The sequence below is a fragment of the Mustela erminea genome, chromosome 6 (genome assembly GCF_009829155.1).
Source record: "Mustela erminea isolate mMusErm1 chromosome 6, mMusErm1.Pri, whole genome shotgun sequence".
NCBI lineage: Eukaryota > Metazoa > Chordata > Mammalia > Carnivora > Mustelidae > Mustela > Mustela erminea.
The window spans coordinates 116183655-116195732 of NC_045619.1; the positions used below are offsets into that span (position 1 = coordinate 116183655).

Genomic DNA, 12078 nt, shown 5'->3' on the forward strand with positions numbered 1-12078 from the left:
TTACATGGACATAAAAAGGACCAAAAGAGCTAGCACAGACTTAGAGAAGAACAGCAAACCTGGAAGGCTTTTAAACTGCCAGATAGTGGAAGGCTTTTAAACTGCCAGATAGTGAAACTTATAATTAAAACAGTGTTTAAGGCACGTCTGGGTACCTCATTTGGTTAAGCATCCGACTCTTAGTTTCAGCTCAGTACGTGATCTCGGGATCATGAGATCAAGCCCTGTGTTGGGCCCCACACCGCACGGAGTCTGCTTGAGATTCTCTCCCTCTGCCCCCACCCCTGCTCTCTTTCTCCCTAAAATAAATAAATACATCTTTAAAAGTAAATAAATAAAAAGTAAAAATGGACAGTGGATTGAATAGACATTCTTCCAAAGAAGGTATCCAGATGGCCAGCAGACACGAAACGATGCTCAACATCAGTCATCATCAGGGAAATGCAAATCAGAACCACAGTGAAGTATCGCCTCATCCCTGCCAGAATGAGTCGTACCAAAAAGATAAGAGATAAGTGTTGGCGAGGATGTGGAGAAAAGGGAGCCCTCATGCACTTTGGGTGAGCATGTAATTGTTGCAATATTATTTATAATAGTCAAAATATATGGAAGCAACCTGGGCTCTTGGGTGGCTCGGTCAGGTTAAGTGTCTGCCTTCGGTTCAGGTCATGATCCCGGAGTCTGGGATAGAGCCCACATCAGGCTCCCTGCTCAGCAGGGGGCCTGCTACTCCCTCTGTCCCTCAGCCCCACCCTACCCCTGCTCACGCTGTCTCTCACTCACTCTGTCTCTCAAATAAATAAAATCCTTTAAAAAATAGAACTGTTTAATTGGTATATGAATAGACAAGTAGGCAGGTAAGAGAATTGATAAACAGACCCAACACGTGGACCGTCACCTGACATAGAACCAGGGGGACCTGTAGGGGAGAAAGGACGGTCTTTCCAAGGCCTGGTGCTGAAACAATTGGGTATCAATTTAGAAAACAATGACCCTTGACCACACCATACACAGAGATTCATTCCAGACTCACTGTAGCACTGAATCGCAGAAGCCTCGCCAACCAGGATGCCCGTCCAATTGCTAGTGAATAGCAGGGAGCAGCCCGTGAATAGCAGAAGATATTCGCAACGAGTATATCCTACAAATGATGTCTGGCTAGTACTGTATTTTTTAAAAAGACAACTTGATAGAAACGGGAACAGGCGGCACTTCATAAGAGAATCTCCAAACAGCCAGTGAAGTATTACGGGGGGGAAAAAAAACTGCAGCACTGTCTTCTTGGTCTTCTTGGGAGCGGATGGAAAATCACAATAGGATGCTGGCCCACGCCTGCGGGGGAGGGAGAGTCAGAGGCGGAAGCCCACCAGGGACCAGCATATGAGACAACTGTCTGTCTGTGTCTACCAAAGCAGACGCATGGCTGTGACCCAGCCCATGCCATTCTGTCTGTCTGCCCATTGAACCCGGCTGCAGACCGTCCCCTTGCCCAGAGTCGTCCTGTCTTCGGGATTAAGCTAACATAGCCTAGGCAGCTTGAGAAATTTGCACGTCTTCTTGGTTTAATACCAAAAACAAACAAATGCCTTAAATGGTCTCTAAATTTGTGAAGCCTGCAGGCCCTTCTGTGGGCGGCCTGGGAGTCAGGGGCTTTGGGTGGGCGAGCATTTGTCATTACCTCAGATCCCAGTGTGAAAAGCATTCTCCTGCGCCACCGAGGTCAACAATTTTTTTTTCTTTTTTCTTTTCTTTTAAGCCCAACATGAGGCAGGCTTGAACTCAAAATCCTGATATCAAGACCTGAGTTGAGACAAGAGTCAGATGCTTAGCCATTGGAGCCACGCAGCCACTCCACCCTGGTCAGGTCTTAATCACATTTGCGTCTACCACTTTTTCTGTTGTTTTATCAAAGTTTGCACTCATAGAGGATCAAGCAGTTTCATAGGGTTATGAAAACACGCTCCTCCCATTTCCTACTCACTAGAAGACGTGACTTTTTTCTTTAAGATTTGTTTATTTACGTGAGCGAGGGTGTGCATGAGCACAAGTAGGGGGAAGGGCAGAGGGAGAAGAAGAGTCCCCTCTGCGCAGGGAACAGAGGCAGGACTCCACCCCAGGACCTTGAGATCACTATCTGAGCCAAAGGCAGCCTCTTAACCCACTGAGCCACGCAGGCGCCCCTAGAGGGCACAACCTTTAACACACCCTGTTCCTCTGTTACTTACCTTTATCCTCCTTCCACTGCCACTATCTACCTTTTACTCTTTGTCCCATCAGTATTTCTTGTGTGGGGTAAATATTAAATATGCGTATATTTAAGTCAAATTGAGACAGCTCCATTTTTCTATCTGCATCTTTTTCACTTAGCTTTATATTCTTTTGAAAACACCGTTTATAACATTCCATCTGTGAGCATGCCTCAATGTGTTTAACTACACCCTTATTGTTGGACATTCTGTAGTTTCTTGTTTTGCTTGTTTTCTTGCTACTGTGAATACAAATATAACTCATATATCTATGTGTATGGATGCTTATTACTGTAGACAAATGGATTCAGAGACATGCCTTTTCTCATAACTTCAGTTTTCTGTGGTTAATAACTGTCCGAGTTTTATTTGCTTGTTTTGTGTTCTTCCCCTGCTGGTGTGCTCTGAACTAGACTGGTTGTTCACTGCACCGCCGACATCCTGGGAATGTCACTGGCCTCCTGGGATTCCTTTTGGCTGTCTCTCATGCTCTCTTGGGTCCCAACTCCCGTGTCTTTTCTTGGTTTCCTCCCTTGTCTAGGGGAGCAGCCACACTATCCCACCACCCTGAGAAAGGCATACGTGGGGGATCCATTGTGTAGTCCTCACGTGTCTTAAAAGCCTCTTTATTTTATCATCACCGTAATTTGGTTAGGCATAAAATTCTAGTTCTCAGTTCACTCAGAATTTTGAAGGAATCCTGTTGTTTGCTTCTTGCTTCCAATGATATCACTGCTAAGAAGTCTGTTGCTATTTCAATTCTTGGTCTTTTGTTTTGTAACCTGATTTTCACTCTGGGAAGATTTTGGGATCTTGGTCTGTGGCATCCTGGGATTTCAGTCTGTTTTGTTCTTGTTCATTAGGTTGTCCTCATGATGACTTCCACCATGCAAACTCTGGAAACTCAGAGCCTCCAGTTCAGTGGCCTCTCCTTGAATTCTCTTACTTATTTATTTTGATACTTTCCCCTCTACTTTTCTGATGTATCTTTTGGAAACCTCATTATCAGATGTTGGCCCTCCCATACTTATCCTCTAATTTTCTTGTCTTCCTTCTTTTAATTTTTTTTAAAATGTCTTATTTGTTTTACTTTACTCGTTTCTCTACTTTCTCTTGTAGGCTTTGATTTCATTTTTCAACTCTGTTGTCCTGGTGTTAATTTATAAGAGCTGCTTTTGGTCCTCTGGGTTTTTTTTTTTTTTTTTTTAAGAACATTATATTCTTTTTTTTTTTTTTTTAAGATTTTATTTATTCATTTGACTGATAGAAATCACAAGTGAGCAGAGAGGCAGGCAGAGAGAGAGAGAGGAGCAAGCAGGCTCCCTGCCCAGCAGAGAGTCTGATGCGGGGCTCGATCCCAGGACCCTGGGAACACGACCCGAGCTGAAGGCAGAGGCTTTAACCCACTGAGCCACCCAGGCACCCCAAGAGGATCATATTCTTGACAGGTTCAGTGTCTCTTCATCTCTCTGAGGGCATTCATAGTCATTGTTTGGAAATTGTCATCAGTTCTCCATAGTTTGTTTTTGTTAAGTGCTTTCTTTTTTATTTGTTCAGGTATGTCTTTCATGATAAAGGTTTTTCTCAGCTGCTCGCTGATCCTTCTGCGTGTGCACATATTTAAGAGAGGAGGTTGAGAAGCTGATTAGAAATTCTGTGTGGAGTTTGTTGACTGTGGTCTTCATCTGTAGGGAGATCGTACTGAGCTGCTCTGTTGGGGAACCCGTGGGGCCGACCCCTTTGGGCCCTTGGACGTTCAGATGCCCCAGGAAAGCTTCCAGGTTTCTGTCCCTAGAGCATCTGTTTGGCTTCATTTACTCACAACCAGCTCTGCTTCAAATCCCTCTCTTACCTTCTTTAAAAAAAAAAAAAAAAAATCTAGTTTTCTGCCAGGGTGCCTCATTCCTGCTGAACCAATTCTGCTCTTTCCACCGTCCACTTGCTGCCACCCCTCCCAGAACTGCTTTGTACCTCCAGTACCTGAGCGGGGGTGGGGGCCTGAGGGGAGAGTCCCCTGTCCCCAGCAGGCTGGTCCCTGGCTTTCCGCGGATGCTGGCTGAAACTCAGCTTCCCTGGGTCTTTGGAGTCAGTTACCTGTCCTGCTGCCGCCTGACTTCCCACATTTTGTGGCCGCCGTCTCCTTTCCTATTATTTTTGTCTTTGTGATTTGTGCCTTTAAAACAAATAATAAATCCCATTGTTTTAGAGAGGTTTCCGGTGGAAGAGGACATAAATATGTCCATTCATGTCACTGTCTTTGACCAGAGATGTCCCCCGCTGCTCTTAGGGAAGACATCTGAGAGCAGTCAGTTGAGAACACTGGTCCAAGGAGGTTTGAAGAATTATTATTTTTCTTGTCATTGACTCATCAGGAACCATAGGCTAGAGCCTGTAATAGGTTCTAAGATGCTTTCTTGGCTATAGCTTCTTGGCAGCGTTCTTTTTCATTTGGTAAAATGGGGAGGGACACGTTGGTCCATGGGGCCTCCCGAATGGCAGACTCTCCCCAGCAGGAGCTCCAAGGGGGCTGTGGATCCTATCAGGCGCTGGGTGCAGATCCCGACTTTGTCTTGTTTTCTCTCTTGAGCGAAATGACTGTTTGTTTTTTCCCTTTTATTCCCAATCCCCACACCTGTCGTACAGGATGACGAGAGTCTGAAGTACCTGACGCACGAGGAAAAGGATGTCATCCTGTTTTTCGAAGAGACCATCGATTCCCTGGAAGACGACTTTGAGGAGCAAGTCCTGTGTGACGGCCACTCTCCGGGGTCTTTGGAAGAGCGTGCTTCTGGTCACTCAGAGCCGGGAGAGGTGATCGACTTAGTGCAGCCAGCGCCAGAGGCGGGAGAACCGGAGTGCCTCGCAGCTGGGACAGCAGCAGCAGGTGAGGACGTCCCCTGTGTGTGGCCAGAAATGATGCTGTGGGGCACATCGGGTTTTTGCAGGGTAGAAGCAGGGTCTCGCTAGTTTGAGTGTCCAGCCAAGCAGATGCTTTCGTAGCGTATTAGGAGACAGCCTCTGAAGGGAGTTTCCGAAAGGGCCAGGATAAAGAATGACACTAGCTGGCCACGTGAATCGATTCTTACGTGAAGGAAGGAAGGAGAAAGGAGAGAGAAAGGGAGGAAGGGAGGGCGAGGGAGGGGGAGGGGAGAGAAAGAAAACTGGAAATGAATTCCAGGTGTAACAATTCATTCTACGAAGAAAACAGACGAGGTACTTCTATTTTAGCCCTTGGGTTTGATCTCAGAGTTTGAGCAATCTTCTATCCCTGTTTCTCTAGCATGACTTTCCAAAGTAGGAGTATTTGAACTGAGAAGTCTGCTGGTTCAGGAAAGCAGGAAAAGAGCAGACAAGAGTTTGGCTCAGCATCTAGTAGGTTGTGGGTTTGTAGGTTTGCTTGATTCGGGGTGGCCTCCAAGGAGAGGCACGAATTTTGTCTTTTGAATCCTGCGAGAAGACCAGACAGGACGGATGAGGTGGGATTGTCTGGCACTGTCCTTCCTGATTGGAAAAGATCCTCGAAATAAGCTTCGGCAAGGACATGAGGATTGGAAGGATGAGGGAGAAACAGAAGGGAAAGTGTTCGGGCTCTTACTACAAAATACTGCCATCTGCCACAAGCCTCTAGAAATATATTTTCTATCGTGCGCGCACGTGTGTGTGCGTGCGAGCTACGTGCTCAAGGCGGGGTGTTACACCAGACTTCACAGACTGGGGTTCTCGGCTCCCGTGTGGAGCTTTGCCTGTAGCCATGTCAGCAAAGAAGAGACTGAATAAGAATTTCCCGTTTTTATCACACTTCTTTGAAGTGTGTTTCCTAACGTTAACTTGAACCTGCTGATCCTTTAAAAATGCCAGATTGTATACTAGTGCCAAGGGAAACACTCACCGAGAGAAAGCCGCCCCGCCCACCCGTCTCTACCGTGACATTCTCAGGGCAGTGGCAGTTGCCTTCTCCGGCAGGCGCTGTGTGAGAGTCTGAGACTAGGGACAAATAAGAGGCGGCGCGCAGTTCTGCCACGAGGGACGGGTGTGTGGATGTAGGTGCCCACGGTGTTGGGTGGCCTGTAATCCATATCTGTTAAGGACATCGTAAAGGCTCAGCGGTGTATTGAGTTTGACCCAGGGCATCTGACACAACCAGCTGGTCTTCATCTAAAAAAACCTGATGCAGGGGTGCCCCCAACCTTCCTGCCTCCATTTCCCCTCAGCAACACCGCCTCCTGAGGTGGGTTGTTATTCTGTCCTGGTCCACACCTCCTTAGAAGCCCACATGCTCCGTGTGCATCCCAGGGGCTGAGCCTTCAGACTGGCGTCTTCTACCGTCCCTGACGCGTCATTCCTTCTCATAACTCACGGGGGTGGTGAGACTCACGGGGCAGGTTCTCCTTCGCTGGGCCAGGGAGGTTAGCCGACAGGATGCTGACATTGCTGCTGATGTTGGCTTTATGTCCCTTGTACGCCCTCAGGAATCCAGTGGGAAGGCAGTGGGATGCATTTATTTTTACCTAACATGGTACCTGATGAGGATTCTGCCTCCTTTTCAGGGACTGGCCCTGTTGGGAAGGAAGACATTCCTGTCCTTGAGGGCAGGAAACCAGAAGCCGGGGATCCTCCCTTGCCAGACCCAGCAGCTCCAGAGGCCCCTCCTGTGCCGCCCTCCCCGCCTGTGGCCACAGCAGCCGCGCCCCCTAGGAAAGAGCTGCTGGCCCCGGCTCCCCCCTCAGAGCACCCCAAACTGCCCCGCTCCGTTCCCACTCCCCTGGTAATCGCTCAGAAAATGTCTGAGAAGGTGGCAGGGAATGAAGGGTTTCCGCCTGTGTCCCCCTCCAAGGAGAGCAAGCCAGGGGACTGGAGGACACTACCTTCGGGGGCCCCTCGGCATGGGGACACTTTCCTGTGGCACAAACACACAGCCCAGCCCGTGCCCAAGATCCACCGCTTCCCAAGCAACATCAGCGTGACCAACAGCGCGGGGAAGGAGTTCAACAAGACCATCTCCAAAGCAGCTGTCAACGTGCAGGAGCGGAAGGCCCGGGTCTTGGCCAACATCAATGGCGTCTCTTTCCTGGCCGCGGGGGAGGTGGAAGACCGGGCCCCCAGGGCTGAGGTTGCCGAGCTAGGGACGCGTGGCCAGAGCAAGCCAGGCCCCATCCACGATGCCGCGTCCACGCGGGCGGGCAGCCACACTGGCACTCTGCAGTCCAGAGGCGTGCAGACGGAACAGTGCCTGCCATTGGCCAATGGCTTCCAGAGCATCCACGACGTCCTGAAGAGTGAGCCCAGTGCCTTCGTCTCAATGGGGAAAACTGTCACCTTCCGTCCAGACCCGGCACTGGCCGGCAAACTTGCACGGCAGAATGCCAGCAGGAGCCTTTACGAGCACCGGCAGCCGGACTGCAGCCAGGATGCCAGGAAGCGGTCGGGGTCGCTGCCCAGGGCTGTTGGGTTTAGGCCCCAGGGTATCACTGTCCAGTTCTCTGGTCGCGGCTCCACGGAGGAGGCCCGCCGGGAGGCCCTGCGCAAGCTCGGCCTTCTGAAGGAGAACTTGTGATGGAGGGTGGGGTGGGGCTGGAGAGGCAGGATGGCCAGGCCCATGTGGCCTAACAACAGATGTGCCCGCGTGAGGAGCAGTGGCCACGGTCCCAGGGCTGTGCCCTGTGGAGGACAAGAGATGACAGGAGCCAGGACTGCGCGGTCCAGGCGGAGGGAGTGGGGACAGGAAGTGTGCCCGACTCCGCTGCCAAGTCCAAGCAGGGCGAGCCTTCTGGGAGAGTCCGGCCTCCTATCTTGTCTTCCTTTTTCCTGGAGTTCAAAGACGAGCCCTGAAAACCCTAAATGCCATATCGTTTTTTTTTTTTCTTTTTTTTGGATTTAGAAGGAAGGGGATTGGATCTGATCTGTTTACTTTTCAGTCTCTCACCTAGACTTATTCCAAGGAGGGGACACCCAAGACATTTAGATCTCTTACATTTAGTTATCCATGAAAGGGATTGCCTCTTCCTTTTCTGAGAAAATAAAACAGAAATGCCTGTTCAATCTTTATAACATCTCAGAGCATCTCCCTTGGTTTTTCTGTTTGTTTCTCAGGGGTAAATGTTGGTGTGTTGGCCCTAGATGTGCCTTTGTTTCTGGCTATAATTTGGTTTACCCATGTGTTGCTTTGGGTTTTTTAAAAATTGAATATTGAAGTGAATCCTTCAGAATATGTAATTTTGAGTTACAGGAACGGAATGGGAAGGCCGGATTTGGAAAAGGTGGTAATTTTCAGTAAGTCCCATCAGACTATGGGGGCTTTGTCACTGGGAGATATGTGGGTGAGCGTGTATGGTGTATATACCTGTCTGTGATGTGTGTTTATGGAAACTTGTGTTCACACGCACATATCTTCGTGAGTCCACATCCACCAACGTTTCAAGACCCTATCAAGTAACTAGAGGATGTAAGGTAAGCCCTTCCTACTCTCTCGATGGACGCAGCCGTCCCAGCTACAATGGGAGAGAGAGAGACTGGAACCTTTAAGGACACATCTCCATCATCTCCATAATCAGAGTGCTTCTTACTCACCCATGGGTCGCTCTGTACCCAGGGAAGGTAATATTTCAAGTAGGCTTCCAGAGAAGCAAGATAGTTTTTTTGTTTTGTTTTGTTTTTTTTAAGTGAAGAACATTTTTAAGGATGTATCCCCTAATTTTAACCTGATTTCAATTTATCACCCAATTTTACTTGTGCGTGTTGCAAGGTAGCTAGTGAACAGAAGGAAATGAAAACATTCTTGAGATCCCTCGTGTTCTGTGAGCAAGATCTCAGGTTTAGTTTTAAAGGGGAACGAAACCCCAGCAAGCTAAGTTCCACAGTTCTTGAGTACTGCTTTTCTCCCAGACTGTGTGTTACATGCTGAGTTGTAGCCACAAGCATGTTATTATTAAAACTATTTAAGGCTGGAGTCTTAAGCCTCTAAAAATAGACTGGGAAGGGCCCCAACTGCAAGTCACGCCCTTTTGTTATTATGTCTCAGTGAGTGTCACAGACTTGGTTGCCTCCTGTTGAGTATTATTTAAATTAAAACTTTTAAATGTGCCGTAAAGCACATCTTTCGTAGTGTTCAATTTGCCTTGTAAATTACATAAATTGATTGTCAATGTTTCCTTAGAACTACAGTATTTAGTGTCTCATCCAGCCCATGTCCTCCTAAAATAATCTTACAGATTCTTGATGGTCTTAATTTAAATAGGTGCTTTGATTTTACAGGTTTTCAAAATAGTTTTTATTGTGTTCCTATTTATGTTGGATTTTGTTTGAAGAATTCTTGAGGGCTATATTACCCTTTCATAAGGAGAGATGCCATATAGTGTTTAAAAGAGGGTCTTTTAATGGTCTTTTATGGCTAACATTTTAAATATCCTTTAAATATGAGAATTATCTCTTGTATGCTATCCTATGACTTCACTGTGATTAAGGTCAACATGACTATAAGTATATTGTTCTCATGATGACGGTTTTGAAAAATAAATTTAGAGATTTGTCTTAAGTAGAAACAGCTTTGTTTTTGCATTTTATACTTGCATCCAATTATTTTCTTTTAAATGGTTATATCCTTCCCTTATATTTATTCATAATTATACTGGCTATTACTCTGGCCATTTCTTGTGCCCAAAACCCTAGTAATTAAAGGCATGTGTTTTGTACAAGATTCAAATGATAGCTATTAATGCTGTAACCTGTATACGTTTCATGTTAATAAAATCATCTAGTTTGGGAGCCCCTGGATGGCTCAGTCGGTTAAGCACCTGTCTTTAGCTCGGGTCGTGATCCTGAGGTCCTGGGATGGAGCCCCACATCGGTCTCCCTGCTCAGTGGGGAGTCTGTTTCTCCCTCTGCCCCTCACCCTGTTCGTGCTTTCTCTCAAATAAATGAAATTAAATTAACCTCTAGTTTGCAGTGAGGCATTAGTTCCCTTGTCATAACTATGTGATAGGACATTCACAAAGGCTCATCTTCAAGGGAACGCTAACGATCACATTTCAAAGCAATATTGTAATGAAAAGAAAAGATTAATCTCCAGTGCCCAGGGTTTTTTTTTTTTTTTTTCTTTTCAAAGTGATACCTGTAAATCACATTCTGTTTTTATGAAACTCTTTATCTTAATACTTAAAAATGGTAGGAAAGATTTCCTGCTTTTCGGAAGGTATGTACACATGCCACTGAAGTCTCCTCTGCACACAGTACTACTTCGCAGATACCACAGCAACAATCCATACACAGTACTACTTTGTGGACTCCAGAGTCACAATCCACACATAGTACTACTTCACAAATTCCAGAGAAACAATCTGCACACAGTACTACTTTGCAGATACCAAAGTAACAATCCACACACAGTATTACTTCGTGGATACCAGAGTAACAATATGTACACAGTACTTCTTCACAGACTCCAGAGAAACAATCTGCACATAGTACTATTTCAATAGCAGAGTGACAATCTACACACAGCACTACTTCACAGATTCCAGAGAAACACTCCACACACAGCACTACTTCATGGATTCCAGAGTAACAATCCACACACAGTACTACTTCATGGATACCAGAGTAAGAAGCCCCACACAGCACTACTTACCAGATTCCAGAGAAATAATCCACACACATTAATACTTCACAGATACCAGAGTAACAATCTGCACACAGCACTGCTTCGTGGATACCGGAACAACAATCTGCACACAGTACTACTTCATGGACTCCAGAGCAACAAACCACACATAGTACTACTTGTGGATTCCAGAGAAACAATCAACACAGGTATCTGCTTTGCAGATACCAGAGTAACCATCTGCACACAGTGCTACTTTCCAGATACCAGAGTAACAATCTGCACACAGTACTGCTCTGTGGATTCCACAGTAACATGCACACACAGCAGTACTTCACAGATACTAGAGCAGCCATGTCTGTTCCAGTCCCCCCTCCTCCCTGCTCCACTGTGCGGCTCGTCTGTGCTCCCTAACCTGCACAAACGGGGAGAAAGTCTGATCTCTGCTCTTGTCCCCCAGCTGGCATTGTTCTCTTTCAAGACCCGTTGAGGAGAAAGACAGGGGGTGTCCTGAGTCTGTCGAGGTACACACGGCGGGGTTCGGGCCTGAGCCCGCTCCTGCTCTTCCTTCCCTGCGCAGCACACACGGTCATGGGCGGTATAGGATTCTTCACACAAAATTCCTCGTGGGGGGCTCCTAAGGTCAGCTCCCCATTTTCATGAAGAGGTTAGTGGAGTTGATAAGTGAGGCCTCAGGAGACCCTCAGGATTGGTCTTTTTATTTGTAAAGAAATCAGAAAGGTATTCTCTTCCTTAAATTCCCACAGCTCTGGCTATGAGGCCTTTGACCCTTCGGAGGATTTGGTGGGGATGTTTTTGATACAGGTGATCTAAGAAATCAGTTCTTGATGTTTATTCAAGAGGAACGTAGAGAGAGAAATAAGATAAATATGAAAACAATACACTCTTATCGAGAAAGGCGTCCCTGCTGGGCCGGGTCCCTAATGGAGGCAGCAGAATGAGGCATTGTTTCCCTAGGAGTGTTTCTGACCACCTGGAAAAGGTTTAATACATTTCTCTCCCTCAGCTGTCCCTTGAGATCTTAAATGTTTGTCATCAAACCCTGGTGTTCCCTGAAGGCTCGGAGCTGGTTTGCTGTGTTTTTCCTCTGCTCTGGCCTGTGACCCCCGCTGTCTGCCTGGTGGGGGAGGGGTAGGAGGAAGGGGAGGTGTGTGAGGAACGCTCACCTGTGAAAGGTTCGTGTTGTCATTGAAATGACAAGCCACCAAACAGGTT

At 47.0% G+C, this 12078-nt stretch overlaps 1 protein-coding gene across 1 annotated transcript in view; it reads left to right on the top strand.

Moving 5' to 3' along the window:
- PROSER2 (proline and serine rich 2) overlaps positions 1 to 10069 on the top strand; it is a 44731-nt gene extending 34662 nt beyond the window's left edge. Inside the window, exons 3-4 of the mRNA XM_032349393.1 lie at positions 4890 to 5130; positions 6794 to 10069. Coding sequence (XP_032205284.1) covers positions 4890 to 5130; positions 6794 to 7800 — 1248 coding nt within the window. The 3' untranslated portion in view covers positions 7801 to 10069. The remainder of the gene's footprint in view (positions 1 to 4889; positions 5131 to 6793) is intronic.
- Positions 10070 to 12078: the final 2009 nt, after the last annotated feature.